Source organism: Ischnura elegans, chromosome 5 (assembly GCF_921293095.1).
Source record: "Ischnura elegans chromosome 5, ioIscEleg1.1, whole genome shotgun sequence".
Taxonomy (NCBI): Eukaryota; Metazoa; Arthropoda; class Insecta; order Odonata; family Coenagrionidae; genus Ischnura; species Ischnura elegans.
The window spans coordinates 56,625,700-56,645,956 of NC_060250.1; the positions used below are offsets into that span (position 1 = coordinate 56,625,700).

The window sequence follows — 20,257 nt, forward strand, 5'->3', positions numbered from 1 at the left end:
AGTGGTGCCTATATACTTTGGGTAAATCCGGCCTTGTCTATAAGGGAGAGTAATTTCAGGATCAATGGTAAAATGAGTCATTACCTGCATCTTCCTCCTTTCCGTTCTCGTCTGGGGGTTTTTCTTCGGTAATTGGCATTTCTTCTACATCTGGGGTGGGTTGTGTAACGAATACGTGTTGAGGTGGCAGTAAATAAGTTGGGACATCTGGTGGTGTGAACACAGGTGGGGCAGATCCCGGTGGTGATTCATCTCCCTGTTAAGTACACAAGGAAAATTACTATTTTCTCTCAGAACTTTGTCATTTAAATGGAATCCTTATCTCAGATAAGACTAAATATTTTATTATGTATTCAACTGATAGAGGCTCAGGATATGAGATGCAAAGCTGAAAAATTAACCATTTTGGGTTAGTTAGATAACTCATCTTAATTTTATGGCTCAATTAGTCCTTGATTTATATTATTTTGATTTATGTCTCACTGAATATAACAACCCTGCTAGTTCAATCAATTACATCACTAGATTGATGCAACATAGAGATCTTATTCACAACTTTCTATTGTGCAAATCTTTTTATAGTGCAAATAAGCAGTTTTTTTAAGCTTTCCCTGCTAGCCATTATGATGGAAACTATTTCCACGAGTTGCTTGTCATCATGGGATACAGAAACATGGTTGCGTCCAAAACAGGGAACTATTAAAGTATTCCTTTTTAAAAATATCCCACCTGTAAATTTCACGTCTGAAACTAGATGTTAGTGGTTGCAGAGAACTAATACAGGAACATGCATATGGAAAGTTTAATGAAACTGATTAAAAGAATGCATATTAAACATTCATAGAAACATTAGGGAACATTGAGGTGTCACATTGAATGAACGAGGAGCAATTTTATGTGGTTTTTTGAGGTAAATATGATAATTAGACCACAGTTTTGTAAATTTTGGAAAGTTGTTGGAAAGTTTTGAGAATTCATTTTTGAATAAGAAAAAAGCAATAAAACTTTAAAATCAAAGGAATGATAAAAATTGAATTGAAGGTGTTCTAAAAATCTGGTCACTTCTTATGTAAACATATTTACTTCACTGTGTATTTCACTATCATGCATCTTGGATGTAAATCATAATTTATTTACTTATGTACTCACAACTAGTGACGCTGGATAATTTTCATGATTAACCACAACACTCTGTTCCAATAGCATAATAACGTGATTTTTTGTAATGAGACCAACTCAAGATGATTTTCGTTCTACTGAGGCGTTTCACCCTCTTAGTGCCGCAGGCCAGTACAATAGCTATTGCTTCACGGGCGGAAAGTGCCACTAGCCATTATTGGCTCGAGTGTGGACTGATTTTAAAATCATAATAAGTTAATACATTTTGTTTTATTCTTTATCCAATTTATTAGAATATTAAAACCAACGAATAATTCCTTCTTATTTGAATAAAATAAAACATTACATTTGTATCTAAAATAGTGACTGGTGTTTGTCATAAAGTGCTACCAAAAATGTCAAATTTATGTCTGGGCTTTTTGCTAATATGTACCACCGAATTTCGGTCGCACTAAGAGGGTTAAAATCAAGTAATTATGGTTTACCTGTGGTGTCAGTGGCTCTCCATTGGGTCTACATGGCTCCACAACAAGAGATGGGAAGAGACCCCGACTCCCGTCGGGCGCTTCCCCTTCCCACCACCCATCATCTACTTCCTCGCCATCTTCCGTTGCTGCTGTTCCACTCTTCCTGATTATCCTCAATATACAACCCTCAGGGAAAGTCAATTCTTCCGGACAAGTGGCTTCATAATCATACAATGCTATGCAGTAATTTGGAGCATCTCCACCCACACCTGTGACAAAATATAGTGAGTTCAGTTAGTTTTCTTTTAGGACCTCAAAGTTTTCAGAAAATTTGGAGAAAAAATACTATCAAACCAAGATATGACTATCCATATGTATAATGTTTATCAAGGCATATTTAACAGTAGAGAGTTTGTGTGTCTGTACTATGGAATTTAGTTCAGTAGGCAAGTTTCTGGTAACTTCGAAGTGCAGATATAAAATTTGCACTTATAAGCAGTTAATATACCAAATATGATATGAACAGAATAATGAACAGAGTTACTGCATCAAATAGCCTAATTTTGAATAAAATGGGTGAAATAAGGTTATTATATGATAAAATAAGCATAAAATGAATGCAAATCAATTTAATTGACAAAATAAAAATCTCAAGAAAAATGAGAATCAATAAAAAACTGAGGAGTATATAAAGAGAATATGCAAAAACAGGTGTATCTGAAAAATAAGTATGCTGTATTTCATCACAAAAATATATACTGGTTCATTTGCAGGTAAGCCAACTTTCAACCTGAAAAATGATAAGAAGTTTTTGTACATTTAGCCTTTTGGTATCGCATTGAAGGTGCACTAGATACATACATGGTAGCAGGAGAGCTAATACCTTTAAGCCCAGGAATATTGTAACCTTATATGTCCAGGAAACCAGGAGTTTTTTGTTCCACCAGAACTGAGCCCAAGCAGACTTCTCATAGACATGTGCACCTAGAGGAAGGATAGGAGACATAGGCATAGCCTCAGGATCCTCACCCACTATCATAGCAATGCAATCAGAAGGTTGGTTTGGATAAATGGGACTAGAGCTCACCTCAGGCTAAGCCACAGGAGCTTGAGTTCACACATTCAGGATAGGGGGCCAATTCCTTCCCATAGGCCACTTCGCACTTTGAGAATTGTGGTTCATGGGTGCCCGAAGGGTTCACCTCGGATTTGAACCTGTTTCCCTTCAATCAGCATCCCCATGTTACTCCACCTATTCACCTACCTTGTTCCCTCTCTCAAAATCCTAAGTCTGAGAAAATGCGGTGGAAATATATGCAGTGGAGATTTCTAGAGTCTTAGTGTATAGTTGGATAGTTGAGGAAATCTGTTATTCTTGAGTCGCAAAGAGTCATACTTGGGCACAAGCACGGATTAGGGTCATTGTATTTTGGGATTCACTACTTTACGTGATGCCTTGGATGTCTGCAATACTTCTAAGCGATAATGGATATGCTACGACTAATTGGTATAATAAGACAAAATGTCTCATAGATATTCTCCAATCATCTTCAAATATTGTTCGTTGAGCTTAGAAAATAAAAGCCTGCATTGGAGAATCACAATAATGATTAAAATCTTTTCTATTTTTCAGAAATGACGTAATATAAATGGCTGCTTCAGCTTCTCCCCCTGCTTGGGTGTGAGCTAAAATGTGTTAACGTGTCCAGAATTCTTTAATTAATATATTTATTTCCATACCACCGAAAACAGCTCACATTGGCCCTTTACATCCGGGTTAATCAAACATTTCAATAGTTACACATACTTTTATAACATTATTTCAGACTGGGTTTCCTTCAAGAGCATTTTCAAAAAGTTACCATTAATACAGATGTTTGCAGGAGGCTGGAACCTTCTCGTGTGCACTTCCTCGACAATCTTGGGAGTCTCAGGTTCTTCCTCTTGCAATGGCACCATTGGTTTCGGACTCCCTTCAGCCTTCTGCGTGACTGCCGCACCTGCAGAATCCTCAACGTGGTAGTCCACCGAGGAGAACGAGAATTGCGTGTGGAATCCCCCCCTGGCTCCCGCACTACCCCCACCACTGCTACCAGCTCCCCCCGAGTCTCCACCACCACTACCAACGCCTCCATCATCCAGAGCGGCCTCCAGGTAGTTCTGCGGCACGAGGCCCTCCTCTCCCTGGTAGTTCCTCGCCTTAACCCAACCGTCACCCTCCCCACCCATGCCGCCACCCTCCTCATCGTCTTCATCACCCCCTCCCCCTCCAATTATTACTTCCAATGCCTCCCCTTCCACTATACTCAGTTCATCTGGGTTTTGAGCCTGGAAATATTAAAAAAAAAACATTTACTTTACATCAAGCTATACTTTAATAGGGTGATGTGGATGGCATACAGCAGTCTCCATTTTATGTTATAATCTATAATCATTTATTGGATTATGCTCTGATCATTCCTCTAGCCTCTCTTTAAGCACTCCTCTCTTCACCCTTTCTTTCCTTTCCCGATGTAAAAACAATGTTTCTCAATGGAATGCGTGCAAAATAAGCAGGGAAGTCATGACAGGGAAAACAAAGTACATATGTAAAATTTTTGGCATGAGGCTTTTGCATGTCTCTTGCAATTGTCGTATGTTGAGTGTGACCAATGCAGGCCACATCTTCTGATATAATCCAAATATCAACTTCCACCAGTTGGTATTCAAATCCAATTAGAAGATATATTCTGGACTTGCCATGAAATGACGTAATTAGCATACGATGTTGCAGCATTACCAGAATAAACATTGGGACATCAAAGCTGATGAATTGATTGTCTCTTTTGATAATTGGTTTGTGGTTTCCCCTCCATTAGGATGGATAATAAATGAAGCTTTAATGTATTTTGCATGTTATGTCTACTCATGTGACTGTGTCATCAGGTGAGGTCTGCACTGTTGGTGCCCCTCAAAGATGCCACAGGGATAAACCAATAGTTTTTTCATAGAATACTGATTTCAAAAGATTGCTTGAATTGTTTCAATTGCTATAAAGTATTAGAAAGAACTTACTGTGTAAGAGTAGAGGGCAATGCATTTGTACGTTGTGCCTGGTGAGCGACCCTGAGGAGCTTCCATTCCCTGGATTCTGAACTCTTCCTCGGCTGTTGTGATGGAGGCAGCAGTGGTCGGAGCAGAGCCTGCATTATCATCCTCTCCCCAATCAACTTGCGTTGGGTCGACATCCCATCCAGCAGTTGCTGCCGATGTCATTTCAACCACTGAGGCCACTTGCTCTGTTACCTCCTCCTCATCCTCATCTTCATCTTCTAATATCTTCCCCTCCATTTCCTGCTCTATGCTCACTGGTAATGAAGAAATTTGGGCAAAATCAAACAAAAATAACTCAATATACTCTTTTAATATATTAATTTGGTCTTTATAAAACTTCAAACCTTGTATCTTACTATGTAATTATTTAAGAGTAATTGTGGTTTATACTTGTACTCATTCATTGCAGCCTTCAGACTATCAAGGATATTGTTAACTGTACACTGAGCAAATTCAATCACTTATGATCTCTCAATACAAGCTTCTGATTCTTTGTGTTATTACTTATTCAATTAAAACTCTCTATGAAAGCATTGGTTTGAAAACTATATCAAATGAATGAAATATAACCAGACACGAAAACCCAAACTTTGTGAAATAAAAGCAACATATTTTGAAGCAATAGTTTTAGACTTGGAAAGCCACTCATCTATGATTAAAATACCCACCCCCTGTTTTAGTTTTCTTCTTTTGGCTTCCTTTGCCTCTTTTCGGACCTTCATCCTCATCTTCATCATCATAGCTTTCTTTTTTAGAAGCTCCAGCACCTCTTTCAACAGCTGTCACTTCAGATCCCGCATCGTTGTAATCACTATCGTAGAAAGAATCAGAGCTGACAGGTTCCTGGAAAAAAAATTAATGACCAATATTAGTCCTCATAATTCTCAAATGATATCAATGAAGCATCCCCAATACCAACTGACTTTGCATTTAAGATTTTTGAAAAATTTCCCCTTTCAAAACATGATTTAATCCAGGGTTAAATATTTACATTGATAAATATTTAGAATATGAAAAAATTCCCATGGAGATTTCCCTGCTCAATGGAGTTAATTAATGCAGCTGAATTACTTGACAATTAATGAGTTGGTTTGAATATTTATATTCAGAAGTATTATGTATATCAATTATTAGATATATCATTAGATTAAAATATTATATTAAATTATATTAATAGAGTATTTGAACAAATAAATACAAATTGAGTATTAACAATAGAGTAGATATTTGGACAGATAAATACAAATCGAGTATTAACAATTTATTGGTGGATCATTCAGCACAGAATGGAGTACATCCATGACCAGTGGCAGATCTATGGGCAGGGGGGCTAAAGCCCAATCCATGACACTATCCACACTCATAAGTTATCCAATTCACACTAGATAGAATGGAAATTTTGTTCGGACCCCCACTACTGCTGGGAGGTACCCTTTTCTTAGGGTACTTTTACTTTACCCTTGTCCCTATCCCGGATCCACCCCTGTCCATGACCCAGACTGAGGAGGGCCTCACCTCAGTCTGGGTCTGAACTGGGAAAGGAGACAGCTCTGCAGCAACTATATTAAAAACTCAACTACCAAAATTTTTTCTGCCTATAGCCTTGAGTATGTTAGACTCATCAATCAATATCAAGTTGAAAAGGTTTGCTGTAATATTTTAGCATAAGTAAACTAAACCTAAAGACATAATAATTCCATTCATGTACTTACCCCTGTAGCATCAGTCCTGACAGAAAGAGAGCTGGCAGATCGAGGAATTTCAAGGACACCGAGGGATTCAACATCTTGCAACCATTCATCAACATTCACACCTCCATTACGTAGGCATTCTATTCTTGCCTCAGCTTTCATCTTAGCAGTCTGAAACAAATTATTTGATCAAGTTAGAATAAATAAGATTTTCCAGTTTTTATAAATTTATGCTTTCTGATACTCAGAATAAAATTGTACCAATAACAGAGGCACTCACCTCAGACCTCCTTAATGACTGTCTCAAATCATCTATTTTGGTGTCTAAATCTGGTCCATTGGGGTCATTGGGGTCAGTCTGAATGAGGAAAGATTAGAAAGTGATTAATTTTTAGACTAATGTCATAATATTTCTTGAAATTGATTTTACAAACAATTGTGCAGGCATTATTGAAAAAATTAAGCAAACAATAACACCAAGCTTTGAATTAACCATTCGGTTTGTGAGAATAAGATAGCAGAAAACTCATATTCCTGGCATTGGTAAGATTAAATAGACAATTACGAATGGAAATTGAATGAAAATAATGCGTATAACAATGACCAGGAAATTAGTTTTAGTGAATGTAATTTAGTGATTTTCACAATTAAATGATTTTGGAATGGCAAAATTTACCTTTTGTCCAGAATCTCTCAGAGCTTGTAATGCATTTAATTTTCTTATTCCTTCCCGGAGAGTTGCCGTTTCCCTGCCAATACGTGTTGCCCATCGGCGAGCTTCTTTTGCTAGCCCAGCTGTATCACCAGACGATGGACCACCAGATTCAAGAGGGGTTACTGTGGCAATGGGGTCTTCGTCACAAGGCTCAAATTGGTACTGTATATGCTGTTTTAATGACGGTGATAACAGATATAAACACTGAATATTGTAGTCCCTCGTTAACTGGAAAAAGGAAAAATTGATTGTAATATATGTACTTCGTTGAACAAGACATTATATGGTTTGATATACTTATGTTTTATGTTTTTGAAAGTCCAAACATTGGGCAAAACTGATGACTAATATCAAGAAAAACGTGGAAAGAGAATTACATATTCAAAAAGGCAATAAATCAGAGTCACTCACAATGGTTCCCTCTTTTTTTAAGAAAAAAGTGGGAACCATGGAAAGAGAACTTATACGAAAGATACTACCGGCTCTCTTAAAACATTGTGGACAATTTTAATACCATAACTGTGCTAATTCTGTAACTCAAGCATCCAAAGTCTTAAGATGAGTTTTTCCTCTTTGAATCAATACAATAAAAGATAATAAAAAAAAACAAAAGAGAAATATTGGAAATACGAGAGCGTACCTGCATTGCTTGATCCTTAATACGACCAAAAGATGTCTGCATTGCATGGCATGTTAAAAGTTCAGTCCTTCCAATTAAGGTAAGATATTCAGCTACCCTATCATATACTCCAGCTTCCATCGTCTAAAAATAACCACAAGTATTAGGTGGCACACTCGAGATATATTTATTCCATGTTTTAATTTTACTATAAATACTAAAAACAATATTAGTAATCGAATATAGATTCTGGAGAAACTTACCGTTATCGCATTTTGTAAATCCACTACAAAATATCTATTTTGATGAGCATTCGTTGCAGCAAGTGAAAGTAGGTAGTCATTTCTGGCTCCGGCAGATTTTTGATCAGATGCATCTCTTTTTGATGAAATCTAATTATAGAATCAAAATATGATTTATTTAATCCTTAAAATTTTTTACATTATTCAAACTTTACAAAATTCCAACAAAAACAGTGACTGTAGTCAATAATAATGCAAAATAATCTTAATTTTCTCTCACATTTTACTATTAGTGAGAAAAATGTGTACTTCATTTATATCTGGATTACATCACTACTCTCGTACAGTCTGTTAAGGTTCAATTGATTTTAACAATATAAATGTGCTACATTTAAATTGTTTACTTGCATAACAACAGCAGCATCACAAAGAAGTGTTAATAAATGACACTAAAATGAAAAGAACCTACGAAAAGATTAAAGAGAAGGAAGAGAAAGTTGAAAATAATCTTCATAAAAATATAACAACAGAATGGAACAATCTTGCCATGAAGAGAGAGACTGAAAACTTGTATATGAAAGTTAAATTTGACAAAATTCAATCAATAGACTTTTAAAAAGTTATTTAAATAATGAATTGTAAATTTAGTGATTCCACTCATCATTCACAAATAACAGTTGTAATGCTACTTACTTTAGCACTATTCTTTTGTAATGAAGTGATGGATTGGAAAAATGATCCTTTCTTTTTCTTCAACCTGGCACAAAGAAAATGGAGCAAAGTAATCAATTGTAAGAAAAATGTTTCTTTGCACTAAATTTTTAAATAGTTTTAAAATTGCATTGCTGAAACAAACGGAGGGGAATATGACCTTCACTATATTCAGGCTGGGGAACCAAAAGTATCAGGGGGCACTTTGAAAAGTTATGCTTCCCTTAATTGTCAATAGAAAATGGTCGATTTAAATTTTTCCATAATAAATTCGCAATAGTGAAAATTAAAAAATTCCAGCATCTTTTCCTATCACGGCAGAAATATTCATCAAATGAATGAAAATGTTGTGCACCTTTCTCAAAAAGAATAACAATCAGTAGAAATCAATTTTCGAAGGCAAGGCACTTTTAATTTCATATGTGATAATATTATTCCCTGCCCCTTCATTTTTAATGTTAAATTTAGGTAAATTCTTTATTCAACAAACATTTTTACATTTACGCCAATATGGAATGGAACTGTGTCGCCAAAAATGCAATATCATCATCTTATTTACTTCTTTTTAACCAAATGTTTATACAATGCATATAATTCAGAAAAGATAAACTCACTACAATCCCGATTTGACTTAGTGACAATAAAGAGTATTAAATTCAGTCTGTAACAAGATAATTCTCTCACATTTTTTGATTTTTCATAATTTACTACAACAATCAAGCTATAAAGTCAGCTTTTTCAGTACTGATTTCCAAGTAAGTTTAGTCAACTTTAATTTTTCAAGGAACAATGATTGTCAGTTCATTTTCTTAGCAAAGCATTGAAATAATAGAAATATTTTGTAAACATACTTCTCTTCTATATCCTTTGCTCGATCTCTTACATCGTGTGCACAATGCTCTTCATCAAAATATATTTTTTTATATTTATCCAGCTCCTGCACACACAACTGTAATTCCTTTTGAACAATTGCTAATTGATCCAGACACTGCGTTAGATAAAAAAATATTTTAGTGGCACAGCCTAATACACCAAGAAATATTTGTTTAATAATTGAGTTCAACCAAAACATATCAACTTCGAATAGAATAAGATTCATGAAAGCAGAATTATAACCAAAATGTACTCGTTAATGGCATTTCATGTACGGCATTCATCTTTTCTCACATACCCTTTTTGAATTTGATATTTTATGTTGCCTCAGAACTTTGGCATCGTCTGCAACTTGCTGCTGGAAAACTTCCACCGCTGCTAACCGAGCTCTTGATAACCTCTCATTTTCCTCCAATACTGTTCTCCACACACTCCACATGTTCCTTTATCACATTACATGAAGTTATTAATGCCAATGCACCAATGATAACAAGTGAACAGCATATAATTATTATTAACTTTGCATAAATGTCTACATAATCAAATTTGTTGAGCTAAATTGTTACTTACACATTTGAACAAGTTAGAGGTATCAAAACTTTATTACCAAATGTGTATTTATAAGAGGAGAATCAAAGTCATAGCAAGAGGCATTCATAGTTATAGCATATTATAAATGGTTTGACCGTGTCACACAATGCGAGCTCACCATTTCTCATCCCCTCCATCTCCTTTAATGTCCGGTACATTCGGTATCTTTTTGTTTAAATACACGGATGATATCTTCAGCAGTGCCTTAAAGACAAAACATATAATGCTTTTTAACTGCATTAAATTATGTACGACTACAAAATTATTTTTTTTTTTGACTAAGTATCTATGTTAGAAGTGTACCACTAACAGAAGCGTGAATTAAGGTATCCTTTAAAAAAAAAACACCCATAGCTATAGGATTGAAAAATAAAGTGGAATAAATTTCTGTTACCTCTGCATAGCTTCTTTCGATGGCTGATCTTTTGAGGACAAAAGACCGAACATCTTCCAGCAGATCACATTCGTATTGGTTCTTGGCTTGTAATTTTGCTACTTGTTCTGCATGGAGGGTTTTCAGGAACTTTGCATAATTGCCCTGTAACAAAAAATAGATTATTAGCTTAAATTCAAAACTATCTTAAACATCACACTTTTAAAATATACATACATTACTGCTTACTACAGCTATTCACCAAATTTAACTTTACATTTCAACACTTAATTGCACCATAAAGACAATTCTCCATTTAACTTAATGGAACTGTATGATATAAATGAAATATACGTAACATATTATATACTTTTGTAGGTAGCCATAATCTTTGTATTGAACACTGTGTATTTTAATTTTCCATATTAAAGTAATTTTTAATTGAAATCAGGATTTTTGCAGCGCATTCGACCCAAAATTAGACCTTGTAAAAAATGATGTGATCAATTCTCTCTCGAAAAGCATGAAATTTACCTAGACAATAAATATTGTGCCTTTTGAAAATGCCACAGTAATTTCATTCCCAAATTCTTTTCAAATCACGAAGTTCCTTATGGCCCCGTAAATATACACCCCCCGCAATACACGTAGGTTTGATGAGCAGTATCGCAGAATTTTAAGGCGTTAAATTGCTCTGAAAATTGGTCATAAGGCATCGGATTATTTTCGGACATGAATAACACTTAATTGGTAAAATTGACTTCATTAAAAAGTAGGTAAATACAGCGATAATCACTTATAAAAGCCATTATATGAAAAAGGTCTGCAGTAGCAGTCTAACAGATGAGAATAATACTATATTAGTTATATATTTGATGATTGAGTTTAAGGAACCATATGAAGAAGTCCTTTAAAGTTGATTCTAAGACTGTTATCAACTGCTCTGCAGTGCCTATGCTTTCATTGTTTAAAACGACGGGTCTACGTTCAGGAGACGATTCGAGAAAAAGGAAGGTTTCACGCGGTATGTGGTATGAGAGCATTCGCTGCCTTCCTCATTACCTACAACATAATTATGGGATGAGCTGGAGATTTTAGTGAGAGACAATTCTTTGATACCATTCCTTCAGCTTGCGAGAAATAGAGATAACACCAAAGATCTAAGGCAACCTCTCGAGCCAGTGACGTAGCCATGATTTTGAAATGGGGGGGGGGGGAATTTACCATAGATTTCGGGGCCATTACGGGGTGTATGGATAACACCCCAAGGCAGAGGGGAGTCCGGAGATAATATTGGGATTTTTAATGCTGAAAACGTGATTTTTAGGCGAAAATTTTATAGAGAAAAAAATCATCCACTTCGATCAGGGTCCTGGTCAAGGCGAATGATTTTTCACTGTGGATTTTTCGCATAATTTGTGCATTGCGAGTGACTCCGTAAAGATATCACCGTGGTTAGTCCCGGTTTTCTTGAATTAGTGATTTTTAGGACTCAAAAACAGTAAATTTACTACCGTTTTATTTATTGGGGGCCATCTTACTCGTTTTTGTCGCCTCTTTTAGAGGCTCAAGGGGGGCTTGTAACCTGGAAATTCCCCCCCCCCCCGGCTACGCTACTGTCACGAACCCTTTGAGATAGGCAAGGTTGATTGGCCCCAAGTTCCCGAAACATTTGAGCCCCAGCAGCTGTTGCCAGCAGCAACCCTTCACCTTCCGCACCCATATGAAAACCCTGTTACCCCAGCCTGTTCCCTTTCTCATTTCGTCAGGGTCGCCTCGTAGAGTTTTTTTTTACAGAAAGGTCAGGTGCACGTGTGCTTTGATGCCGTAGCGACGACGGACGACTCGTCCCCGACAGATACATTCCTTGGCTGAGAGGCTGCATAATGCATGGTAGTTCGGTTCTCGCCCACCTCCTCACTTTTCGCTGGAAAATTTAACCTTGCGGCGGGCGCGCCTTGGCAGTTGACGCGAGCGGGTAACTGACGCAGCAGTCTGATTAAACTTCCATTTAGGAAACTGTTTTATAAATTAGATTTGGGAAATTTAAAGAATATAACTACTTTATATGTGTTAATAATGGTTAGAGATACGTGAAAATCGCCCTTTCATTTTTATTTTATCGCACTTTCAATAACAGTTTATCGCATTTTGTAGCGTCTATTTTTTATTTTCATAATGAAGTAGATGACGATAAAATGTATTGAAACACAGTTATATGATTAAATACAGAATACTTTAAATAATTTTGCTGTAGACAATAATAAATTAAGGAATAAAACATATAGTGGCGGAGGTGTAGCTTGCCCGCGCCCACTTGTAGTTCGCGGCCACGTAAAGTCCCTGCCATCTCGCAGCTGGCCAGTCGCTCACATGCTTTAAGCGGTTAGTGTTGGCGGAGCATTTAAACTGCGCTCGGCACAAAATGTACGAATTTTGCAGTCGAAAAGGAAAATTTGCGTAAAAATATCGTAAGAGTCCAGTCATCGCATCTATGTCGCATTTATTTGCGCACATCGCATCTATATCGGATTTGCGATTTTCACGCATCTCTAATAATGGTATAGCAATATACGGAATAGAAAATATATAGAAAAGATCGAAAACACAAAATAGACCCTCCGAAACAGCTTTCAAATTCGGTGAAATATTCGTTCCTAGATAGGGGATTGGGACGGTCTACCAAAGGTAGTTTTGGAACCCTTCCCGCGAAATCTAAGCACCAAATGTGAAGGTTAAATAATATTGAATTTTGAGGGTCTTTTCATTTCATATATTTACAATGTGTGGGATGAAGTTTGTATTTAAATACTTTTTCATGTGTTTCTACATGTATATGTTTTTCCTTATTATAAAGTCATTTATTAATTTGGGTAAACTTAATTATATATATGCAGTAATTTGGGTAAACTTGTAACCAATCTGTGCGTCCACCCGACCGAATGATCGACTTTAAAATTTATTTTAATGATAAATATACTAAAAAGTGAGCCGTGTGGAGCGCAGTGGCGCGACTACCTTAGGCTCCCGCTAGGATCGCGCCAGGACCCGACGACTGAAATTTGATCACTGAAACAGAACTAACAGCCATGTAGATCTGTTGGCATACGTAGCATATAATATTAATGCTTTACGTAGAATTTGACCTAAAAATGCGAAATATGTGCAGCTAGCTTTGAGAAATAGGTCTTACCGAAGGGTTAATGAGCAAGAGGGCGTATCATTTCCGCTCCAACGATCATTTGCGTCTTGAATTCCTGACGGAATACTCGTGCAAAACTTAAAGTCGTCCTCGGTGGTGGCGGTGGTAAGTCCTATCCTACCATACCGAAGGTTTCGGGTTCGAGTCTCGTCTGAATAGGCTGTCCCTCTCCAGGGCATGGACGTGTGTGATCGTAATATTGTAAACTGTTATTAAACACCCCGATGTAGACGCCTCATAGTGCTGTTTTCGGAGTTGGTATAGGATGAGATACAGTCCTGGACACAATAATCTTACCACCCAAGAGCCGAAAATCAGACATCCCACTCAACCACGATCAAAGTATTTAATAGTTGTGACAAAATTTAAGTTGCGACTTTTCAGTTGTATTCTGAAGTATCCTACCCAGCATTATGCACAATAATGCTTTCGGAGGAGGAAATGATGGCTGCATAATAAAAATACAGAAAAATATAGTAAATCAACTCCGTGAGGAATTCACGCTAAGACCAAGACGTACGCACTCCGTAATAAACATCACTTTGCTGATAATCATATATAAACATGCGTAATCGTAAAAGAAAACCATGATTGATTTCTACTCAACAATCTGGTTTATTAAAACTATTATTGTCATATACTCACTATTCAAATTAATATCCGAGTGAACATTTAACGTAATTATTTTTAAATAATTTTCACTGTCAGTAAAGGTAAAGCAAATTACATGAACCTAAACAAGGGGGAAGAAGAGGATAATTTGTGATGAAACACCAAAATTGCATCAAAATGCTGGCATGGAATTCAGAAGTTTTCTCTTTTGTATTTATATTCCAAATCTTCGGAGGAATTTAGCAGAAATGTGGAACTGGAAGGAACCCATGCCTATGAATGTATTTACTTTCGCTTCAAGAATTCCAAATATGGGTCAGAGAAAATGAACTTGACTGAAAGTTAACACGCGATCCCGAGTGAAACGTAAATAAAGGGAGGAGGGAGCTGGAAGCAAGTGATTCCGCAAGGCATACGTGGACGAGAGGTGAATCTCCGGACACAACACGTCAAGCAGCGACGTTTCTCAATAAAATGCTATGGAAATTGGGAAGGCATGGGACACACACAGTCTCACGTATAGGGTAGGGTAGCGGTTGAATCAATATCGATGAAAATCAATGGAAAATATCATCAATCTTCTCGCTGCTTAACGCAGTTAAGCATTCAAGTTTCATATATTCCGTACACGAATGAGGAATTTAAGGAATGGCAGTCGACAACGCAGTTATTTACTCTTTATTACGTGTAAAAGAAAGGATAAGAATTAATCACCTATACACGATGATATATGGACTATGGGGGATAAATAAGATCTTTCATCTTTATATTCAATGAAATTAGGATTACAAGCGAAGAGTTCACTCTAGTAACAAACAAAAAATGATTTTCTCGTACTACAAAAGTAAGCTGAGAGAGATAAGAATACAAGGCTGTTTGAGGCAGTGGGAATTTGATATTAAGTTCAATATTAACTACTATTGATTTGTATACAATAAAATCCACACTGGCTGGAAAATATGTTTACCAGTGTAATTCAGGTATATGGAGGCAAAATGAGGTGATTATGTCATGCAATTTGCATTTTAATTAATATAGGAGTACATAATTGGAGCCGTCGGGGTGATGCGCCTTTCCTTATTCCCTATGCAATGATATGGTTTATAAATTAATTATACGTCGCGCAAGCGCAAAAAAATAACACAGCACACTAAAATAATGATGCCTAGGAGCACAAAAATAATGTTACAATGCGATGAGTATCACCCATATTCACGGTAGCGCGCGCAAGCAGCCTTCAGATTTAAAAAATGGACCGCAAGACTAAATTTTTACCACGTGTGTTCTGTGATTGTTACCATTAAATTTTCAATGACAGAGAGAATTTACCTCATGGCAATATCGATTCAGGAAAAATCATAGCACTGATACATTAGTATCCTGCATGTATCTGTAAACATGGGAAAAACCACTCAATTATTTATCATTGAATTAATTAAAAATCATTAAAAATGCATCATCATTATTAACGACAATAGATCATTACATCAAAGATTAGGGCCAATTGAAGGATTTCAAGTGGCAAGACCAGCGTAAATTTCACGAAATTAAATTCCTCGAAAACCCAAAACATTTTCATTCCCCAACAACTCTATTGCGGATATTAAAATAAAATATCTCGCACATCACCAGATTTAAGCATTATCCTTATAAACATCGTATCCTTTACACATGGAGGGCTAAAAATCAACCTCTGAAACCAAATTGCTTCGTCGGGATATAATTATTTCAAAAAGGAAACAACATCTAGTATATTAGTATTTATACCTACATTTTTATACATGAAAATGATTGATTCATATACTTAATTTGAAGCTGTACAAAATCGGGTGTCTACGTCACTACATCATACTACGTCTAATGGGTCTTGGTGAACCTTGAATTACAGTGCTTCACTAGTTTCGTCCAATTGGGCCCTAATAAACTTCATTGTGAAAACCTTAATCCAATTTTAGTCGACCCGGCAAAAATTTGGCATCAGCATCAGAGAAGAATTTTAGCCCTTTTATGTTCTAGATGCGTTTATAACGCAACACGCTCACCCTCATCTACATCAGGTATACGAGATACGAGACAAAAATTTCCGGATAATGTGTTAAATACTAAAATAGTAATTAATTTCGCAATTTTTATCATATTATTACACTCACGGAATATTTAACATCATGGAGATTCCAAAAAAATACTTTTAAAAATCTATTAATGCAGACTTAGGTTGATTGCTTTGAACCTACTACCCAATTCGGTTCCAGATCGCATCTAAAAATTACACTAGTACATCAAAGCACTCATTATTCCTTCGAAATTGACTTGCAAACGATTGCATCCATTTCATGCGGCTACTCCATAAATATTCTCCCTGCCCTCTCTTTCGCTTTAGCAATCCAATTTCGCCTGCGGTCAAAACTCTGCAAACATTGTCCAAAGTCTACAAATGAGTCAAAAAATAAGTTAAATGAAACTGGACTACCCAGAGCTATATCGCACTCATCGACGAAGCAAATATTCATCCACCTTCACGCACGGCGTTTGAAATTAAAACAATCCCTATTTCAGTTCGCCAAAAGAGATAAGGAAATATTTGTCATAAAAAAAGCGATTACCTAGCAATATCTCAGGCAAAAAATATGGGCTGATTTCACTCTGTTGCGTCTATTATTTTAAGTTCCATTCGATTCTCTAAATATCACTGGGAATTTAGAGCACAAGCGGGTAGCTCTGAACGCAATGGAAGTAGTTTAATAGGATTTTTGGCATTTGCCTAGGGTGATGTGCCTATAATATATTAAAAGTTTTCTTTATTGGGAACGTCATAAAACTTCCTATATTTATTAGTGGATGTTGAAGTAATATTGATAACAATATGAGTTTCATACAAAGTGATTTAATTTAAAAAAATATTCCATTAAAATTGAAATTACAACCATAAAAAATGTTGGATATGAGTTTTAATAATAATAGTAACATTAGTAACACCCGTATAACATAAATAATGATTAATTAAAACACTTTATAGTGTTATTCATGGGATGGTAATAATAACGGATTCACAGAGAATTTATATTTATTGTTTTACAAGATTCCCGTCATTGAATATGAGATTATAGATTCATACAAATCCTAAATAAAGCAATGGACTCAGCGTTAATTTTTTCACTTTGAACGACCATTCCATTGATTTTTAGGAATCACAAAAGATTAGGGAAATAAAAAATACAATTGAAACCAAAACTCTGACAGGAATTAAAAATTAACGAATCATTAAAAAATCGGCGAGACAATGCGACGCCGAATCAAAATTGAATGATATCACGGCAGCGATACGAACAAATAACGTTTGTGGTGGCCGTTTGATATTCCTGCGTGACCGAAATCAGCTCATAATTCCTTTAGCGAGAGGATCAAGAAGGATTAATAAATAATCAATGCAACAGATCTGCCACGCATCATTGATATAATGACGCAGTTGAATGCATTCAGCCGCATCTACCCACGCAGTAAAACGTGACCGTATTTTCCTGTAGACATTAAAACAGATGAAGTGCTACCGAAAAAGACAACTTAAAAACGCTCATAAACACCCATCAAGCAGTCAAATGACTGAGATATGTGAAATTTTAATTAAAAACTTTTGAATATCTATTGGTCATCGGGTAAAAGAGATTCATGAAGAGGAGAAGGAACTGCTTGATAAATACGTATGAAATCCTTATACAGGTGTACCCGGAATATAGAGCAAAATGAATTTCATTTAACGAAATACTAAGGTCTTATCCAAGCAGGGTAAAAATAAGATTTTAAAAACATTCTAGTAAAATGACAGTCGAAGTATCACATTTAGAAAGTTCCACACTTTTCAATTATTTTTAGCGCTACAAAATAACTTTTATGAGTTAAGAGTTAGACTTACTGTCGTGAGATCAATGACAAGTCAAATCCATCATAAAAATAGAGGTAAAAGTTGCTTACGATACTGTTTTTTTTTTAGCTAACAAGGTCTGTTAATTCTGTATGCATTTGGAAATAATAGCAACATTGTCTTCATGAAAAATACAAATAATTCCCACAAAAATAAATTGATGTATCGGTATAATTTTATATGTATTAGTAGATCTCATTAGCTTTATATTAGCTCTATCATTAATCTACCCAATCGTACCATGCAACACTTCGACAAACTATGCTAGCAAAGAGTTTTAATATGAAGGTATTTTTTTATACTTTCTTCAGTTCCTAATGAATGACATACCCGTCTGTAGTTGGCACTTGAAGTCTATTTTGGAGAAGAAATGCTCGGGAATGACATTGGTATAAATCATTAAATGAAAATAACCTAACTTCTTTTTTTTTTTTTTTTTTTAGCTTTTTATAGCAATGCTATGCAATGAATTGGTATTTTACATCAAAACAAGATCGTTTTATTTTGTTACCTTTGGAACAACTAACTGAAGATACACAATTCTCGAAGGGAATAATTAATAAGTGATTAAAAAAAGGGATGATTATAGTTATGTTCACTATTATAAAGGACAGCAAAATATAGACCAATAATTTGATCCATAGAAATTAGAAAATAGAAGCGAAGTAATTTTTGTGATACGCATTCATTCAGTGACATAGCATTATAAAAAATAACGTATACTTCAAGGAAGAATATTGCGAAACATTATTTTAAATGCTGTTCCAACACGGAATGTAAAATTGAGAACAGGTTTAACTTCATAGCAGAGAATATGTGAGTAAGTAGTTTGAACTAGCCAAAGCTATGAAAATAATTAGTTATGCTGACAATTATCGTGCAAACGCTGCGGAGCTTGATAAAACCTAAAATGAGGGCTTTTCTGCGTTGGAATCTTGAATGAAATTGCGATAAAGAAAAGCAAACGACAAATGACCTAACGCACGGTGAAATGGGATGTTCTCCGGAAAAAATTCAAATGTATCAGTAGACATAGAGTAAATGTAATCACATTATTCCACGGTCACATCGGAGAATGGAATGAAAAATTGATGACAAATCCATGTATAGGGATCCCTTCACCCCTCTAGAACATGAGATACGTGATAGAGCGAGGCATTCGGGAACACTATTCATTTTTACTGAGCACATTCACTGCCATCGCGCAAGCTTCTCAGTCAACGGATCGTTTAAATATTCCTTGCGATTGTGAAACTATTTAGGTAAGTTGTCTATGGTCGAATTAAGTAATGCAGTGTGATGCATCAACTTGATCCTCCAGAATAACCCGTCGCCATTTCGTTACAATGGGTCCCTAAAAAAGGTTTTTTTTCTGGCAAAATCTTCTCGAGTTTTCCACCGGATGAGTTGCTTGTAGGCCGACATTTCCATTGCCTCTGCCATCGAAACGTTGGCCTACAAGCAACTCACCAGGCGACTAACCAGAGAAAAATTCACCAGTATCATACGCTGAGAAAGAACAAAATCATACTCCTATTCTGTCTTAAAATTAGATCGAGTTTTTGCTGAGAAGCGTGAGGAAAACAACGAACTACGCGAAGCCGAATATCAAGACCGAGGAGTAATAGAGGAGAGGAGAACCGCAAGGCATGAGCTCGCGATATCATAAAATCATCTGCGAAAGTGTTAAAGCCGATTTCGGTGGCGGCGGGTAAAAGTCCTTGCCTGCCAAATAAGAGCCTGCGGGTTCGAATACCACCTGGGTAGGTTGCCTTATCTAGGGCATGGTTGTTCTTGCACGTGTAATTGTTAAATTATTGAAAAACCCCTATGTAAAGGCCAATATGAGCTGTTTTATATGGTATGGGTATAAAGAAATAAAGCAATTTTTTTTGGCTGCGAATATCTCAGTAAGTCCGCGAGTTGGAAGCTAAAAAACTGGTTTCGAAACTAAGAAACTAAAAAATACTGATTTTCATATTATTCAACCCGTATCACAATCAACAATGACAAAAATTGAACCACGAGCG

At 36.0% G+C, this 20,257-nt stretch overlaps 1 protein-coding gene across 3 annotated transcripts in view; it reads right to left on the bottom strand.

Moving 5' to 3' along the window:
- Positions 1–20,257, bottom strand: part of LOC124158911 (protein nervous wreck) — a 203,317-nt gene that overhangs the window by 16,048 nt on the left and 167,012 nt on the right. For all 3 annotated transcript variants that reach the window (XM_046534327.1, XM_046534328.1, XM_046534326.1), the window contains 15 exons: positions 10,516–10,659; positions 10,240–10,325; positions 9,829–9,973; positions 9,509–9,645; positions 8,640–8,703; positions 7,968–8,096; positions 7,726–7,848; positions 7,047–7,313; positions 6,651–6,728; positions 6,392–6,541; positions 5,348–5,522; positions 4,641–4,933; positions 3,449–3,914; positions 1,605–1,855; positions 85–256 (listed from right to left, as the gene is read on the bottom strand). In XM_046534327.1, the coding sequence (XP_046390283.1) occupies positions 85–256; positions 1,605–1,855; positions 3,449–3,914; positions 4,641–4,933; positions 5,348–5,522; positions 6,392–6,541; positions 6,651–6,728; positions 7,047–7,313; positions 7,726–7,848; positions 7,968–8,096; positions 8,640–8,703; positions 9,509–9,645; positions 9,829–9,973; positions 10,240–10,325; positions 10,516–10,659 (2,680 nt within the window). The remainder of the gene's footprint in view (positions 1–84; positions 257–1,604; positions 1,856–3,448; positions 3,915–4,640; positions 4,934–5,347; positions 5,523–6,391; positions 6,542–6,650; positions 6,729–7,046; positions 7,314–7,725; positions 7,849–7,967; positions 8,097–8,639; positions 8,704–9,508; positions 9,646–9,828; positions 9,974–10,239; positions 10,326–10,515; positions 10,660–20,257) is intronic.